Raw genomic sequence first — 20,111 nt, forward strand, 5'->3', positions numbered from 1 at the left:
GCTTCTTTAAGTGTAACATGCCAGGGTACTCAATATTTAAAGCAACATTTTCCCCAAAAATGAAAATTCTGTCATCATTTACTCCCCCTCAAATGAATTGTTAATTGAAGTAAAAATTAATTATTAAAAAGCTAAATCTTGAACAAAATATAAGACTTCTCTAATAATTTAGTCCAATTACACTCACATTTGAACTTTTTTGATAAACCGTAATATTTGGATGTACATCACAACAAGGAAGAAAGATCTGCAAATTCTTCCATTTCATTGCAACTTTAAAACTACAGTATAATTCTGGGTTCTCTATTGCCATCTCTGTGTGCAACATAAAACTGCAACATTTTTATGTCACTTGTGTTTCAGTGCTCATTTTCTGTGTGGATGAATAAAAAAAATTTAAAAAACAGATCTTTTTTATTTAAACCAATTACACTGCTGCTTTCTGGAGAAGTGACACCATTTTGAAAACAACTCAGCTGCTTGCTACTGAAAAAGTAGTTTAGTGAGTTGGTGCAACTGAAAACACTGGTGCGCTATTCCTATTCTGTAATAATATTAGTCAAAGGTAAGGGTGATTTTAACTCCCGAACAAACCTTGGTGTGTGTGGATTTGCATGACCATAATCCTCCACGTTTCACGTGGTGAACCACGATTCACCAAGTAGGTCAACTAGGTTCTGTTGAAAAGCAATCAGATTAATGCACCGTCACATGCTCTGCATCAGGACTACGGATTCTGATTAAGGAAATTTCACATCGCTCTTCTGGGCAAGAACCACCACTGCTATTGATATTCCAGGCAGCGTCTCCTAGCTTCTGTTACATAGCCAATATATCCTAGACCTCTCAGTTTAAATTACAGCCCAATAATGTCTCACTGCAGTGGGGGCTGTGGCAGACAGAACGGAGCGTATTCTGTCTCATTGATCTTATGCATAGCTGAGTCATAGGTTCCATGCTTAAATACATTGCAACGGGAAGTCACGGCTGGATGTGTCGGTAACCAGGTGGTGCAGAGTACATTTCTTTGTCTTGTTTTGAGGATGTAGAGATAATTTTAGTGTAAAACAAAACAAGCAATTCAAGAAATGTAGGTGCTCTCTAAAGCAATCCAATTATTTCAGCAGGTGGAGCAGGATATTGTAGATAAAGCCTCCAGGAGGTCTTCACATCTCCAAGAAGACACAGACTTTCATTGCAAGAAGTCATACTGAAGTTCTCACCTTTTTTTTTTTTTTTACCAAACCCCTTATTAAATCTAAACTGAACTGTTGCATTTTCTCTTTTAAGATCAATCATTCATAGACCTTAGGTCTAGCTCCTCTACATTTTTTTGAAGTAATTACAGGCCTTGGTCTCTATAGAGAAATTCTCTGTCCTTTAATATTTCAGTGTCCATTCATATTTCATGCATCATTTCATGCAGCGGTGGCCCTGCTGGTGTCTATGTGTATATTTGGGTAAACTAAACAGGTGAAAGAGAGTAAGTTGGCGCGCCTAAGACAAAGATCAAAGCCAGTGCCTCAGGGTAGTTTGCTCTTGACTCCATCTGTTAACGTAATGTTTCTCTGATGCTTTTTTTCTTCTCGCTTGATCACCCTGCAAAGCCCCGAATGGAGTGGAGAGGCTGATGAGGATCTTCTTTTATGGCTGTTCAAATGTATTCTTTCATTTGAGTTGCAACCTGACTGTTTAAGAGGACATAAAAAAGGGGAATTGCCCACCCCCCACCTTCAAAGAGAAATTCTCTAAATATTTAAACTATAGTCAAATTTTTCATTAAAGGGCCTTTAATCTCCACTGAATGATAAAAATACTGTCAGGTATATTTAATACAGTAAAACACAAACTATTATGTAACTACTATCAAGCAGTTATGTCAAGTTTGCTTCATAGACTCCCTACATACAGTACCTTGCCTGAATAGCTTGTTGGAACATTTTGTAACTGTTTAATAACTTTTTTGTTTAATAAGTGAATGTAAAATGCCGTTCCAACCCACTATGTAATCTAATGTATTTAAATGGTATTCTAGATATATTGCAGGAAAAGGCTTTAATTTATCCATCTGGAATTTACTGGATTGTGAAAAGTTGCTATTACATACAAGAATAGAGTCAGGTGGTGCGAAAAGTTAAAAAGATTCCTCGCATCATAGAATCAAGGTTTGGTTCCTGTGAGCAAAGAGAGGAGGCAGAAATGAAGTGTTAGAAGTTCCACTGAGATGAATGGGAATGCAAATGCTTTCTCTGTACATCATCTGAAAAGAAGGATCATTTCAGAAATAGAGCAAAAACAAACATTATTATTATTTTTTTTTTACATTTTAGAATAACTTTGTAAAGATGAATTGCACACATTCAACTCAGGATGTGGAACTCAGGAAATGTGTATTAATAAAATAAATAGAATCAATTTTTGAGTTCATGTCAACTTTAATTATAATGCTTTGGTTTTAACAGAGAGTTCATTTAATTGGTGATTTTATTTACATAAGATCACAACATTTAAAAATAATCACTGCTGTAGTCTGGAGCAGATGGGGTGTGAGTCAAACTAGTGGTTCTCAACTGACTTGTTAGGATCCAAAAATGCAGTTCGGCAAGGAAAGCAGGGAAAACAATGATAAATACAAACATATAATTAGCAAATAACAATTTAGTATTTGGTCTGTAAACCAACTGGAATTTTAAATAATCTAATTATTACATGATATGCAAAAATAAAAATTAAAAAATCAAATCAAATTTGCCCTGAAAACTCTAGTGCTGTCAAACGATTAATCCTGATTAACTGCATCCAAAATAAAAGTTTTTGCTTACATAATATCTGTGTGCTTTGTTTATTTATTATGTATATATAAATACACACACATGCATGTACATATTTTTTTATTATATTTGTGTATTAAATATATTTAGATATAGGCTATAATATAAATTATATAAATATATACTTTATATTTTATATAATATACAAAGTATATACTATATACTAATAAATATATACAGTACACACACATATATTAGGCTACATAAACAAAAAACTTTTCTTGTGGATGCGATTAATCGCGATTAATGTTTGACAGCACTCGAAATAAGATAACTAAATAACGTTAGTCGAGTCAAGCAATTACAAATTAGCACAACAACAATACATTTCTAAGTTTGGTAAACGACTTGTTTGTACAGTAAACTATTTGGTGTCCCCCTGACATCTAATGTAAACCATCGTTGCTGCTGAACTTCATTGGCTGTCAACAGCAGCGCGTGTCCTCCAGGCTCTGACGCCGTGCGCGCGTGCTGCCGAGCTGTAAACAGCGCGGACAAGCGCGAGAGAGATCCGATCCGATCTGAGCAGCTGCAGCTCCGTGTTAATAAGATGTGCTGGAGAACCGAAACGTTATACCGGAGATCATTACGCCCGGCTGTATGAGAGCAGAACCGCCGCCAAACGCTTAGAGGATTTGTGCCTGTTTCTGCGCGCGCTGCGCACGTGGGAATGTTACGATGGCATGCACGAGGAGAACCAAAACTTTGGTGTCCACGTGCGTGATTTTAAGCGGCATGACCAATATTTTATGTCTGCTCTACGTGGGATGGATCACCAATTATGTGAATAATAACGGAAACGTCAAAGTTGCAGGAAGGACGCACGAGAAAAAGTTTGACGATGACAGCAGAGGAGAAACGCTGAGGATTATAGAGAGACTGGACAGGCTGGAGACTGTTGTGAACCAGCACATCCAAGGTAACGATGTTTTAGAAAGTACAAAATTAATTATATTTACTTTTTGCTCTCTTTTTACATTTGCTGTATATCACAGTACCACTTGCTGCAGATATGAAGATCAATACTTGTTTAAATGGGCTTTGCTCTTCAGAAGCTGATGTTAATGAGCCTCTTTTATGGCTCTGTTGTTTTATATTGATACATTGAGATGAATTGGAGACCGATTATAATGTTATAGCACCTCTATCTGGACTGCATTCAGCTCCCAGCAGATTTCTGTATTCAGCTGATGCAGTGTAACACAGGTTTATTGCTGCTAGAGAGGGGACATAAATTTAGCACTTGGCAAAACCCTCGCGTAAACATCGGTCCCGTGGCTGGTGCCATCATGCTTCTTTGCTGGACTCCGACAGGACAGCTGGGAGTGATGATAACCTGCAAGAGTTTGAACAGCTTCTGATTAATCATCATTAGTGTACTGTTGATGTCGATCTAATAAGGTAGTGTTAAAAAATATGGCCTTGGAATGAAATAGGGAGGGGGTGCTGTCTTCAAAATAACCCCCTATTTATGCACTAACAGGCTTTGTGTGAGGAATTGTGTTTCTGTAAAGTATTAATGCATGCGTTAATCTTGTTGAGAAGCATTTGGCTGGATTTATGGGATATGTTGGCCTGTACCTAAAGTACAGCTCTTGTGCTGAGCTCAAGGTCTTCAAGCTAGCTCTTCGCTCTGTGCAGTCATAGTGAAGCCATAAATGTCAATCAAAGTATACCCAGTACACCTACACAATGAGGCATTTTAGCGATTGAGTGTACCATGCTACATTATCTACTGTTTCAAAAAAAGAAACCATAATGATGCCTTCCTCACTTGTCTTAAAATATTTTATTTTGGTTGAAATGTAATTTTATTTTGGGGGGGGGGGGGGGGGGGGTTTAAAATACCATAGAGAGAAAACCACAGCTATTTGTAGTGTAAACAAATGTAAACACTGTGGCTTTTTTTTTATACTGTTTCAATATTGTGCTATTTGTTTGAGTCTTCTGAATGGTCTGACAACATCAGCTTTGGCTCAGCCATTAGCATGAGTTTGGGGTGGGACTATTAGTTTGGTCAACCAATGGAAGAAGGAGGGAATGTTCAGAGAAACCTGTTTGGAAACAGCTATTGTTTTTGCATTTCTGTTTGAAGACTCATCATTTTATTGACCAACATAATATTCAAAAACAAGTATGGCGTATCTGAGAGAAAATTATGAGGCATTTGTTATCATATTTTATTTATTTATTTATTAACAGAAACAGAGAGTATTGATCTTTTAAATAAACCACAAGTGATTTTGTGCTTACAATAAAATGTTGAGGAATAAATAAATTAACGTGTATTGTGTATTTAATGTGCTGCAGACTGAGACTGGACCTCCAGTTTTGTGTTGGCACAAGCAACATTGTTGATGTGCTGTCTTATAGAGAGAAAGAAATGAAGCCAATTCTTCTCTTGTAACCCAGTTTCAATTAGCAAAGTTGAACTTTGGTTAGTGAAAGGTCACCGTGGTATTGCCACATTTATTGTGCTTTGCTTGTGACGACGACCAGGGATACGAGTTCTGGTGTTGTGCCATTAGAAATGGAGCGTAAGATGCTGGAGTTTTTGGTAGAAAGCAAGAAAAACAAGTATATATTAGTATCTGATATAAAATTAGGTTTGAAATTAGGTTAAGAAGAACTTTCCTTCTTTAAAGAGATAGTCCACCCAAAATGAAAATTATGGCATCTCACTGTCATTTCCACAGAAAAAAAACAAAAAAACATGTCTGTTTTTTTCTTCCCTCTATAAGAACAAATGTACTTGAACTTGATTTTGTCCATTAGGAATTGTTTGAAATGTTGCATATGAATTCTAAACACATAATGATGTGCACGAATAAATCATTAATTATACTCTTTGCGGTATTCCATAAATAAGAATTGTCAGTTTTGATTTCATGGTAACTTCAATAAGGCACCCAAGAGTGTCCTCTAAAAGTTACACTGTTGCTTGCTTATCATTTTAAAAAGTATTCTGAAGACTAAACAACTCAATATTTGAGGTTTTGCCATTGCATTCCTGTGGGATCCAGCGCTTTACACTCCAGGGCAGTAGATGGTGGAAATGTGCTCTAATTCTTCTGCATTTCAGTAGAGGTTGACAGAGAAAAATTTTCCTATTGGTCTTCTATTTTATTGGAATCACCCAAATGATTAAATTGTCTCCTATAAGAGTAATTATTGAAGTTAAATGTTTCATTACATTTTTGTAAATCCTAGCTTAATTTGCAGATATCTTTAATTAAGCCAGTCAATATCCACAAAATTTCCAGGTCTGATGACCAAAGTCTTAGGGATGGGTATTGAATTTGATACTTTTTAAGTACTGACTAAATTGTCATAATTATAGTTATCAATGTTATTGAGTACCAAAAAAGGTCGTTCATTACCAAAGTTCGATACCTAATGCCTGGTTCACACGGCAGCATAATTAGGCCGATTTTAGCCCCGATTGACACCTTCCGACAATCTTAAGGATGCTCCGATTATTGTAAAATAATCTGATCAGATATTCCTGCTGTGTGTGGTGTGTTAAGACTGCTCTCCTCTGCTCGGTAGGACGTCGGGACCGCTCCGATCTCAAATCGGGGATATCCAACATGTTGGATTTATTTGGCCCGATTTCTTCTCGTGTGTGGTGTCCCCCGAGGACAAACGATCACGCAGCCTGTGGACTGTGGCGTGTAGCCAATCAGAAAGCGAGGTGACGAGGCGGCGAGGAAGTACCGGGAAACAAAATCAAAACAGCCGGCGGCATGGCGCACCAGAAAGTCCGGTGGACGTCGGAGATAGAGGACTTTGTCTCCACTTCTTTGACCATCGCCTTTTCTTGTTTTTCTTATGTTTTTTTTCGGTTACAAACAAAGGACAAACTATGGCCACTGCATCCTCTTCGTCCGCCATGATTGTTTACTTTGAAGTCACGTTTGATCTCGAGGGATTTTGCGAGATTTCCCGTCTGACCTGGGAATGCTCGGGAGTCAAATCGGTTCGTGTGTGATGTGTTGATTTTGCCGTGTGGCTGCACACCACACACTGTACGACCAAAACTGTTAGACCCGTGATTTTTTATCGCCGTGTGTGGGGTCTCTCAGGTTTGGAAAATCGGCTGACAATTTTAAAATCGTCCCGTGTGAACCAGGCTTAAGTGGTTAATCTCGTTAATGTCAATGAGCAAATAAGCATGCAGCATGCTTGATGTGCCTAAAAATGTACTGGTGATTTGCTCTGGTGAGTCATCAAGGAAAAACACTAGTTTACGTGGGCATGCTAAACTTTGCTAAACTGGAATAAGTCCCGATTTATAAATAAAAGTGCCAATCGGCAATTAGTATAGTCATTGTTTCATTATAGCTATAGAAGTTATACGCTTCATTTGCTACAGAAACAGTCAGTTTCAGAATCGTGCACTTTAAATTGCGTGTGTAAATGGGCTTAACCAACCTGAAGTGTTGTGGCATTATGAAAACATTGCTCTGTTTGTTGTAACATCCTAAACAGCCCAACAACAGCAACATTGACTCAACCAATAGCGTGAGGTGGGGCTATCTGTGTGGATGACCAATAGCATGCCAGGAGAGTGTTTGGGAAAACCTGTTTGACAAATAAATAATGCAAGTGGAGTATTTTAATTATTATATATATTTTTAAGTGTAGTACAGATCAGTTTAACACATTTTTACCACATTAAAATCAATTCTACAGATTTTCCCCCTTAAGTGAGTGCTTAAAATGAAAAAAAAAAAAAAAAGTTTCCATCTCGACCTGCTCATACATGCTTACCTCCTCTTTGAAGCCTTCAAAAGCATGGTCTCTAACTGGATTCAGTGTATAGAGAGTACAGTAGAGTCTTGTATTCACATGCTCATGTGTTGTTTGCTGTGCAAACAGCTGCCGAGTTTCTGTACATCTAAAGTGAACAGCAGCGCTGTACGTAGCAAGAATAACTCTCCCGTTCTCTTCCCATTTCAACATAGCTCTCTGCACTGAAGATCAGCAGGGGGCCTGAGTGCTATAAAAATCCTGCCTTCGTACTATTATCTTTTCTTTTCTCCATGCCCTGTTCACAAGTTCATAAGATCATGATTCACACTTTCGAGCCGAGTGTAACCCCGCTAATTTATTCTGGACTGTCTCATTACGGTGCGCCTGCCTGACAATTAACACTGAATGTTTTTGCGCACACACCCTGCAGGCATGTGTTGTTCTGTCGTACTGCCTCTGTTAAATACCACCTGAGATTGTTATCATTATCAAAGGTGTGTTTGTCCACGGTTCTCTTATTATAGGATAGGACACATAAGGACTCGTTTTAACACCACGCTTCACTTGCTGATGGGAAATGGAGAAACGCCAGAGGGAAGGAGTGGAGGGGAAGGGGATACTTGATAACATGCAGGTCACAGTGCACACTGGAAAGTTGATTTTTCTCAAAATGTCTTGATTGGCTCTTTAAATGTGTTGTAGTTAATTAAAGGCGGGTAATTGCTTAGACTAATTAAACTTCTCTGTGGTGGCAAGGCCCACTCAGTCTACAGTCGTGGCCAAAAGTTTTGAGAATTACATAAATATTAGTTTTCAAAAAGTTTGCTGCTAAACTGCTTTTAGATCTTTGTTTCAGTTGTTTCTGTGATGTACTGAAATATAATTACAAGCACTTCATACTTTTCAAAGGCTTTTATCGACAATTACATGACATTAATGCAAAGAGTCAGTATTTGCAGTGTTGGCCCTTCTTTTTCAGGACTGGGCATGCTCTCAATCAACTTCTGGGCCAAATCCTGACTGATAGCAACCCATTCTTTCATAATCACTTCTTGGAGTTTGTCAGAATTAGTGGGTTTTTGTTTGTCCACCCGCCTCTTGAGGATTGACCACAAGTTCTCAATGGGATTAAGATCTGGGGAGTTTCCAGGCCATGGACCCAAAATTTCAACATTCTGGTCCCCGAGCCACTTAGTTATCACTTTTGCCTTATGGCACGGTGCTCCATCATGCTGGAAAATGCATTGTTCTTCACCAAACTGTTGTTGGATTGTTGGAAGAAGTTGCTGTTGGAGGGTGTTTTGGTACCATTCTTTATTCATGGCTGTGTTTTTGGGCAGAATTGTGAGTGAGCCCACTCCCTTGGATGAGAAGCAACCCCACACATGAATGGTTTCAGGATGCTTTACTGCTGGCATGACACAGGACTGATGGTAGCGCTCACCTTTTCTTCTCCGGACAAGCCTTTTTCCAGATGCCCCAAACAATCGGAAAGGGGCTTCATCGGAGAATATGACTTTGCCCCAGTCCTCAGCAGTCCATTCACTATACTTTCTGTAGAAGATCAATCTGTCCCCGATGTTTTTTTTGGAGAGAAGTGGCTTCTTTGCTGCCCTTCTTGACACCAGGCCATCTTCCAGAAGTCTTGGCCTCAATGTGCGTGCAGATGCGCTCACACCTGCCTGCTGCCATTCCTGAGCAAGCTCTGCACTGGTGGCACTCTGATCCCGCAGCTGAATCCTCTTTAGGAGACGATCCTGGCGCTTGCTGGACTTTCTTGGATGCCCTGAAGCCTTCTTTACAAGAAGTTCTTGATGATCCTATAAATTGTTGACTTAGGTGCAATCTTAGTAGCCACAATATCCTTGCCTGTGAAGCCATTTTTATGCAACGCAATGATCGCTGCACGCGTTTCTTTGCAGGTCACCATGGTTAACAATGGAAGAACAATGATTTCAAGCATCACCCTCCTATTAACATGTTAAGTCTGCCATTCTAACCCAAATAGCCTGACATAATGATCTCCAGCCTTGTGCTCGTCAACATTCTCACCTGAGTTAACAAGACGATTACTGAATTGATCTCAGCAGGTCCTTTAATGACAGCAATGAATTTTTTGGGATTAAGTTAATTTTCATGGCAAAGAAGGACTATGCAATTCATCTGATCACTCTTCATAACATTCTGGAGTATATGCAAATTGCTATTATAAAAACTTAAGCAGCAACTTTTTCAATTTCCAATATTTATGTAATTCTCAAAACTTTTGGCCACGACTGTAGACAGTAAACATTAAGTCGTACCAGCAGTTTATTTACTGCAGTCTTCCTATATGAAGTAACATAATAAAATAAAATAAAAATTAGACAAATGGAATTGTAATCTTCCGGTGAAACAACGAAAAGGCCAATCATTATTTTTTCATGCTAGTGTGGATTACATTTTTAATTTATTCATTCAGCAGAAACTTTAAACCAGAGTGATACAGCTAATATTATGATTATTATAAAAAATCCATTGTTTTATATGATAAAGATGGATTTGTTAAATTATTGTAAATGTAATCTAAATGTAAAAAAATAAAAAATACATATCCAATATTGATCAACAAATTATAATAAATCACCAATAAAAAATATTTTATGGAAAAGTATATACCATTTTATTTCATTATTTTTGAGAATTTTTTTTTTTTTAGCTCTCACTTAAATACAACACTTGACTCAATGCGATATTTATATTAATTTCTTCATGCAACATATTTGGAGCTGAAGCAGCCGTCGCAGTGTTTGCTCAACAGGAAAGCGGCTGTACACAAGAGGAGGCAATATCACAAGCTGAGCGTGTAAAATGCCCTTAAGTTATGTCTGGGGTCAGGATTAGGGTTAATCTTATTGCGTGGGTGAAATTTGATATGTTTTCAGTGGATTCAGAACTGTTTTGTAGTTCCTGTTTGCATGTGTCATCATGAGGTCAGCTCCTGATAAACACTTTCTTACCCTCTGTCAGTGGGCTCCACTTAGGGTGCACTGATTTGTCAGCCTGTCTCACATGTCTGTCGTCCAGAGAGCAGCCCGTAATCAAGCTTGAGCTTCAGTAATCCTCAGAGCTTGAAACGATTTCAGCTGTATTCCACCGACCAATAAAACGAGCAATGATGGAGGTGGTTGGGATGAATGACAGTGTGATTTGTCTTTTGTTTTATGATTGATTCTACTGAAATCTGACAACAGATGCCAATATACATACACATATAGTGAGTTGACTTATTTAAGTTAGTGAATTAGTTCAGTGATTTATGTTTGATTCAGACTGATTTGTTTTAAAGAATCACCTTAGTTGAGTGATTCATTGACACATTAGATGGCACTTTGTCCGCGTCTGTTCATAGTTGTGTGCCGTTAGCCACATAAACAGTCATCTGGTGCTGCTCCTGAATGGAGCGATACAGGAAACACTCACTGAGCCAGTGACCCAGGGTTAAAAACTGACTAACCGAGCAAGACCAAAATACTGTGTGCGGTTGTGATTCCCTTGCTTGAGTGAGTGACATTCTGTGAATATTCCACAGAACCTGTAGCATGTTTCTTGAGGCTGCTCTGGCTATTGCTTGTCAGCAACAAAGAAAATGAAACTACTCTAACTAAATGATAAATACAGTAAAAAAGAGTCAGATATACTGTTTAGTATCATTGTACAATAATATTTGAAAACCAGTGCTGTGATTGCCCATCAGAATCAAGTATTCCAGAGTGGCGCATGAATAAATAGATTTAGCTGAACTATCTTTTTAAAAAAAGACGATATTTGCAATAGCAATGAATATAGATAGTTTCTCCCAACATTTTATAATATAAGGATAATGTAATTTTACACTCAGATTGTTTCAGTATATTCTGTTCATATTCATTAACCTTTCATTAATATTCTGTTTAATTAACTTCAAAACAGCGCCTTAAAATAGCTGTAGCACAGCAGTGGATGTCATATCTGTGGTTTGAGAGGTTACTCGCTTTCCCACTGTTGTTCTCTACTGACCTATGCTTCAAAAGCCATATATACAATTTAAAAATGATATAAGTACTGTCCATTTCCTTCCATTAAAAATATGAAGGCGACAATTTTTGGTTCTGCAGCCTGTTAGTAGGGCAAGTTATACACTGCGATTTAATAGCAATGTTATTAGAATACTACAAGATACATTTTTTTGTATGTATTATATTATTTGAAACAAACAGTATTAAATATTATATAAAATTATTGAATTGTTTAAATCTCTAACATTATTTTGGTGTATGCCTTTAGATATTACATACCGGTAATAAAAAGAGCAAACATTTGCGATACTAGCAAATGAACCTCAACTAAAACAATGAAAGAGCCTTCAGGTCAGAAAACAAACTCTGGCAACTGTCTGTCATAGCTGGACATATCACACACTGACCCATGAGAGTTTCATGGAGACCGGGCCGCGGCTCGCCCAGTAGGCACACCTGAGGGACTGAATTCAAATGCCTCTCTGTGACTTTATTAACCTTTGTACTGGTGAGAGAGCGCAAGAGTATATCGCCCACAGCAGGAGCTGCATCTTAAAACTCTGATCACATATGCGCCACACAGCATCCTGACAACTGTGCTCAAGTTTTGAGCATCAGGACAATAATGCCTCCTGAACAGAAGCAGAAAACAGATCAGTGGAGCTGTCTCTTGTTATCATGGTGCTGAAGCTGGAGAGCCATTGTGTTTGCAACAATGCTTGATGCATTTGGAAAAGCTGACGTGTCATGCGGTTTGCAAACACAAAAACAGATGTTTCATCATGTCATGTTTGTGTATGAATATTTCACAGCTTCAGATGTGTCTCAGTCAGATTAAGAGGGGAAACTATGTGCTGTATGAACTTAATTTGAACCCAACTATCATACCACATCCTGCATTGAATTTTAGAGGACTTGTGACTTATTCAGTTGGATAAATTCATCTATTTGGTTTTTGTAGGTCGGTGGATAATTGTATGAATCTAACAAATAGAGATATTCCTCCATATTAAGCTATTTTATACAGAGGTGGGGACAAAGCCAGAATAAAAGTGATTTAAATAACACACATATGAGTTCTAGTCAGTTGTATGTGTTATATTTTGACCGGACAATTTATTATAAGCCAGTATTTGGCAGACACTTTGTAAACATGGCCCTTTGGAATTATTTTTTTTGTCACATTTTGCTCTCTGATCTGGCATGTATGTAACATGTTTTTATTTAAATAAATAAGTAGCTCAACAAAGTCACAGATGGTGGAGTTTTGACATTTTTTTATGTGTGTAATATGGAGCTGTGCTGGGCTAAAACTGTTAAAGCAGTTAAAGCTGATATCTTTGTGACATTAATGATTTATAATTTGTTAATTAGTGCTATCAAAGAATTGATCGTGATTAATAAGTCCAAAATAAAAAAAATTGTTTACATAATATGTGTGTTTTGTGTATATTATGTATATATAAATATACACACATACAGTATATATTTAGAAAATATTTACATGTATTAACATTTCTATATTTATATTCATATAATTTATATTATAAATAAATATATTTAATATATAGACATAACATATTTGTCTGAAATGTATACATGCATGTGTGTGTATTTATGTATCCAAAACAAATATACACAGTACACATACATATGTTATGTAAACAAAAACATTAACTTGGGATGCAATTAATCGTGATTAATCTATCTATCTGTCTATGAATATTTTGATTAATCAGATTATGTAATTGATTTAATTAAACATTTTAATCAATTTACAGTCTCAGTAATTTTGTTCCGTTCTCATTTAATCTTATAGTGTCTATTAGAATATTTTAGAAAAATAGTTTCTGACGCATTATGATGTTTCTCTTTGTGTGGTTTATTTTAGCATTTGTTGGACTTTGCACTTTGTCTTTTCTGCTTCCTTATTTGCTTATTGCTTATTCACTAAAGTGATTTCTAGAAGATCTTGAATGTGATTTTAGTGCCTTTTTGTTTGGCAGAAATGGCTGGATGAGGCCGTAATTATCATCTTTTTTCTAGGATTGTGTTTTGCATGTAGAAATTACTGGCAATGAGCTGTAATGTCAATGATTTATGAGGCCAAAGTCATTCATTTTGCAAGGAAATCAACAAGTGCTGTTCCGTAGAGAGAAAAAAAGCACCCTTTTGCCTTTCTGCAAAGCTTGTTAATGGTTCAGACACAGATTTGAGATTTGGAGCCCACACATAATAATGCATTATATCACCTGAGGGACATTCACTGCCATGTTTCCTGCTGCTAATGGTGTTCTGGCGATTAACATGGCTGTCCGGGCCCGCCCATGCGCTCGATTGCACATAAACATTCAGTGGCATGGAGCATCCTGCTGACTTCTAGGTCACCTGCTAATGCAGTTTCTAGCACAGCCCACGGCTGTCAATGCGAACAAAAGGCCATGTATTAACCAGCTTGATTTCAAAGCAACTGAAAGACCTCAGTTTCTTCGTGCATCTTTTTGTTATTTGTCCTTTAATTTTGTACAGTTTTAATATGAGTCTGTGAATGTTATCAGTGTGATAGAAAATCTAACAAAATGCAGTGGAAAGAAAATGCCTTTTTAATACTGGTGTCAAGGACAGAGGTCTGCTAAACAAGATGCGAGATTGGTAATTGGTAACAATAATTATTATTATTATGATTAACTTTATGACTTTTGAGTCTAGTTTTTAGACTTTCAAAAAATCCCAGGGTTATTTGCTTTGTGGAACATGCACAAAGACATTCAATTAGTCTTACATTATAAGGTTTCCAATAAAATAACCCTGAGCAATTGATAACTACAATTCTGCATAACATTCATAGCTTTTAGCGCTCTGCTTTGACGAGAACAGGATTGTAGAAATACTGAAATTCGTTTGAATTATTCACTGCTCAATGTCATGGATTAATAGCAAGATGTATTTAAAATTGCCCAAAGAAACACTTATAATTGTCAACATTGAGGTGTGGAATTCATTCAGAATTGCACGCTTCCCAACAGTTTCTTAAAGTCAAAAAATTATTATTATGATTATTCACTAGTTCTGTGAATTGGTGAGGAAATTTTGTGATAGATGATCATTTAGCTAGAAAGCTAGAAAGAAGTAGACGGCGTCTGATAGAATGGGGCTGTTTGGATTGTGATGCCTTGTCCTGTTTTAGATGTTTGACACTGAGTAAGGCTTATTCTGGTGTACATATATGATTCAGATGCTCAGACATGTCTCTGTGAAGTCAGAAACCATTGCGTTACGGTTACATCAGTGGCAACTTGGAAGCATCAAGCGCTTCTAACATCTGAAGCACTTCAGATTGGTGGAGATGGGATATTCATAGTAACATGCCAATTGAAAATGACTTTGTTGCTGTGTAATTGTACGCGCCTCTCAAGTAGGGTACTTAGCATGCACTCTGGTGTAATACATCCCACGGCAGATGCTAAAAAATTCATTGATTATTTTTCTGAGAGTTGCCAAGACATTCAGGACCTTTGACTGATCTATTAATTTATGTGTCGTGTAGCTTCAGTGGGCTCTTTAATGTGCCTTAAAGATGGCGACAGGAACTGTCAACTTAGATGTCTCATCGGCTGTCGTCATGGCGCCGGCAGGACATTTTAACCCAGCAGATGCTTACATAACAGCTCTTAATGAGAGGAGCAGCCAAAATGGTATTCATCACCAGTGCGTGGTTCACTCAGCAGCTTGGTCATTTCCACTGTTGTGAATATAACACCTATGCGCTCTTAACCGTTTTATGTCATCTGATTAGGCTTGACGTTTAGAGTTAGTTAGTTTAGATTCAATTAATAAAAAGAGCAGGATGTCAGTACATTTGTTGTCAATTATTTTCACTGCCTCATTGGTGTCAATGTATGTTAATTTCAGTCTTAGGTCCATTATATTTGTGGAAGACACTGAAACGTTGGTCTTCCACATGCTTGCTTGCATATTTATTTTTACTTATTTAACTGTGCTAAAATACTCTATTCAGTACAGTATTCAGTTGGAATACTGAAATACTGCTCAAATACTGTTAGTTTCTGACTTTATTTATTTAGCTCTGCCACAGCTCCACTACTGAATCTATATTATGAAACATACAGCATGGCCAATGTAGTCCGATTCCCCAACAATTGACAATTTTAGTGAATCAAATACATGTAGCACAACAAGTGTAAGACTCTCAAACAAATTACTTTAATGATCATGTTCTCTTTATTGAAAGAATAACAAACAGCACAAACTGTGTAGTCTGACTCCTGAACGAATGACTCTACTGCTAAAATACTTTGACAGGGTTTCCAGCTCTATTTGTTCAGCTGCACCACAGCAACACTACTGACTCTACACCATAAAACATATAGCAACCCGAAAAAATGAACCTAATGAGACCTAATGAACCCAATTTTTGTTTTTTTTAGTGAACCAAAAACATGTAGTTGTAGTCGTAAACAGCTTACAACTAACTGTGAGATGTGATGATGTTTTGTCAGTAGACTAATTATTTTATTGATTTTATGCCACATTTTAATAAAAAAGATTTCATCTTTTAGCAATGTAATTGATTTTTTTTTCCTCTTTAGATGTTCTTTAAAAGTACTGAAAGAAACATTAATGGAACCGTAATCATCAAGTTCTCCACTATTCCCATCCCCACATGTATTCATGTGCAATTATTATTGAGTGAAGCCCAATAAATGGGTTTGATGTACATCCTAAACTTCAGAATGTCCTATTCCCTCTACATCCATCTCCTCTGATTGAGGTGCTCAACGGTGGCCCATTTCCTGTCTCTCTTGTGGCCAGACAGATGGCCGGCCTGGACGGTGGATCACATTCTGCATCACTCTCCTCAGGACCGGCGCTGGCTTCAGGCTGAGCCAGGTCATCGAATCCAGCCTTGCTTTGCTCTCTGTGTCACCATCCCTGGAGGGCTGCAAAAAACTCTCAGAGAAATTGAATAAAATATATTTCCTGACTTTGCCAGCAAGCTGTCCTTTTCCATAAGCTGCACAGAGCGTGATAGAGGGGAAGGCGAATGTGTGCAGATGGAACGTTTAGACGGTCAGGACACGTTTCTCCGTTCTGCAGCCTTGGATTGTCCTGCCTCAGGTCACAATGTTGTTTAATGACTGTGGCTGGGACATTAGCCCTTTAGCCTTCATACTCTGAAGGGATTCATGTCCTAAACTCAGAAAAATTATAAATAAATAAATAAAATACTATTTCGCTGTTATAGTCTGGCAATAATGTTCTGGGAAGATATGAATATTTTGGTTTGAAAGGCCTTTTCCCCCCTCTTTTTTCTTCTTTCTCTCTCTCTCTCTCTCTCTTCACTCTCTCTCTCTCCCTCTCTCTCTCTCTCTCTCTCTTCTCTCTCTCTTCTCTATCTCCCTCTCTTATGTTACTGTTCAAAAGTTTAAAGTCAGAAAGATTTTTTTAATGTTTTTGAAAGTGTCTTCTGCTCACCAATGCTGCATTTATTTGAAAGAGTGCTATTGTGAAATGTAACACTTTAAAATAATTTATTGTGATTTATTAAAATGTCATTTATACCTGTGATGCAAAGGTACACTTTCAGCATCATTACTCCAGTCTTCAGTGTCACATTAACCTTCAGAAATCATTCAATATGATTTGGTACTTGAGAACATTTCTTATTTTAGTTTAGCTCTAATAAATAAAGTAAATTAGGACTGGTTGATTTGTGTAAAATGACTCTGCTATTGTATTTTAATACAGTTAATACAGTTTCTACATTGCTTGGCAACTGCAAACAGTTCAACATTAGTTTAATAAACTTGATTATGTGACAGAAGAACTGTGTATTCAAAGCCTTATAGTTCAGCAAAAAAAGCATAAGATATTTCAGTGACCATTGTGTTTTCAGCATAAGAAATCAACACTTTCATATGATTCACTGTTAAACTTTGGAAAAGGCAGTAGTAATTACAAACGAATTGGAAACATGAATTTAGCTGAGCACTCTCGCTAACTTCTAAGGCATGTCTTTCATTTGAAATATGTGTTTAATATAATTGCCGTGAGGGTAATAAGGCCAGTCTGACCCATATCAGACTAATTAGTCTACTTTAAAAACTGTGTAATGAAAGGGGAGAAGGTCAGATAACGAGATTTAATTGACAGCACTTGAATTTGCATGTTATTTTATTCAATTTCTATGGAGTATGTGGTTGTTTGAGTAAACACAAATTACATATTCGATTAATGCCATAAAACAAATACTTATGAATACATAACTTTCATTAAAGGGTCATGGTTAGTCATGTACTGGCAAATCGTAAACATGCAGTGTCTAATGATGATAAGATATTAAATAATTAAGACAAAAATATTAAGATTGCATATGGAAGAATATATCCAGGAATGATATCTAATAGTCACCCTATGCCTTTTCACAACTAATAGCAGGATTGATTGAGCATTTGAGAGTATTGTCCAAAAGCCATTCACAGCTCTGTCTGTCACAGGTACAGATGCTCTTGCTGTGTTCTCCTTGTGGAAATGGCTTTGGGCATCTGGTCATTTTGTTCTGCAATCTGAAGCTTTTCTAGCAGCTCTCGACTGGCCAGAATGTATAATGATGGGTGTTAGTGTGCAGAGAGACGATCCAGCCCTGAGATATGTGCGAAACAGCGAGAGAGAGAGACTTTCAAATGTGTTGATATACAAGAGCCATCTGGATTAAGGTACACTGCATTGAAAGAAAGCAGTAAACTGGTGTATGATGGTGTCTGTGCCAAATATTTGCTCTGGCACAATAAAGTGAATGAGTAATGAGACTTGTCTTTGGTGCTACCTACAGACAATAAATAGAAGCATTTATACATTTTTCATAAAGCGCTGTTTACATCTTTGTCCAATGGTCTAAATAGCTGTATGGAATTTTTACGATGGTGGACTGTAAATGCAATATGTTGTCATTTATATACCTTTTTAGACAATAAGAACAAATCATTGTTGTGAATCTGCGCTCTACTAAATTAGAGCCGTGCGCTGCTGACTAATTTAATCGAGTATCCTGTTACCTCTTAGTCATGCACATCTTGTATTACAGCAGCAGCATCAGGCCAACAAGCTCACGACGTCAGAGTTTTAAAACAATTGTTGCATTTGCACCGAATTAGGAGCTGCATGATTTATGCATTATGTATCATTTACTTTGGGTGCTTCTTCAACTATAGGTAACAAACATGCTTAAAATAAATAGTGAATTCATTTGTCTATTAGCACATTAAATTATTAGGAAAATAAATGCTTAATTTGTTTATAATAATATTTCAATATTAATTTTAAATTTGTTTTAAGTCGTGTGTGTGTGTGTTCTGTTTATTCTATTTAAATTATATTTAGCTTTAATTTATTTTTATTTCAGTTTTAGTCATTTTAGTACTGCACTTCAGCTTATTTTATTTCAGTTATTTGCAAAGGCAACACTGCTCATTATTGTTTTTAATCAAGTATTTATGTTTTATTTTATTTTGGCTTTATTTTAATTAATGAAAATTTATTTTTAATCATTTTAGTTGACGATACACAGCCATTTTTTTAATGAGTGTCATAACTATTTCAAACACAGTGTCATCTGAAATTAAGTACGGGGACATAAATAATTTTTTTAACATACTTGGAATAAAATAGCCAACATTTTTTGCTATGGCTATTATAGCTAGCATTTTATGTATTTGAAATGCATACAATTCATATTTTCATTTTTTGCATTTGATAGGTTTTTTTTCTTCATATAGCATCTCTTTACGAAGGTAAAAAAAAAAACAAAAAAAACTTTATTTGCAGAATTGTTATGGTGGTGAAAATGATGTTACAACACACACACACACACACACATAATCATATAAATCAATTTCACACAGTAAATATTTTGTTGGTTTAAATGTTTTGTTATTTCACTCCTAATGATAGATTTTCATAAATGATGGTGGAAAATCTGGATCTGGATATGGGGAAGTCATGGCCTGATGGTTAGAGAGTCGGACTCCCAATCGAAAGGTTGTGAGTTCGAGTCCTGGGCCGGCAGGAATTGTGGGTGGGGGGAGTGCATGTTTAGTTCTCTCTCCACCTTCAATACCACGACTTAGGTGCCCTTGAGCAAGGCATCGAACCCCCAACTGCTCCCCGGGCGCCGCAGCATAAATGGCTGCCCACTGCTCCGGGTGTGTGTTCACAGTGTGTGTGTTCACTGCTCTGTGTGTGTGCACTTTGGATGGGTTAAAAGCAGAGCACAAATTCTGAGTATGGGTCACCATACTTGGCTGAATGTCACTTCACTTAAACCAATAACATTTTTACATAAAAGATATTTGAAACATAGATTAAATAATGATATGATATGGCCTTTAAGTTAAAATCAGTTGGTCTAAATAAAAAGCAAGTCCTGAGACATAAGAAGGAACACCCATTGTTTTTCCAGCGATTTGTC

General features: G+C 37.0%; 1 protein-coding gene across 2 annotated transcripts in view; it reads left to right on the forward strand.

Annotated features, from left to right (window-relative positions):
- The first annotated feature begins 3,233 nt into the window (after positions 1-3,233).
- Positions 3,234-20,111, forward strand: part of LOC132124745 (polypeptide N-acetylgalactosaminyltransferase 18-like) — a 60,431-nt gene continuing 43,553 nt past the window's right edge. Inside the window, exon 1 of one of the 2 annotated variants that reach the window (XM_059535902.1) lies at positions 3,234-3,749. In XM_059535902.1, coding sequence (XP_059391885.1) covers positions 3,510-3,749 — 240 coding nt within the window. In that variant the 5' untranslated portion in view covers positions 3,234-3,509. The remainder of the gene's footprint in view (positions 3,750-20,111) is intronic. The other variant, XM_059535903.1, reaches the window with a different exon arrangement.

Source organism: Carassius carassius, chromosome 43, assembly GCF_963082965.1.
Source record: "Carassius carassius chromosome 43, fCarCar2.1, whole genome shotgun sequence".
NCBI lineage: Eukaryota > Metazoa > Chordata > Actinopteri > Cypriniformes > Cyprinidae > Carassius > Carassius carassius.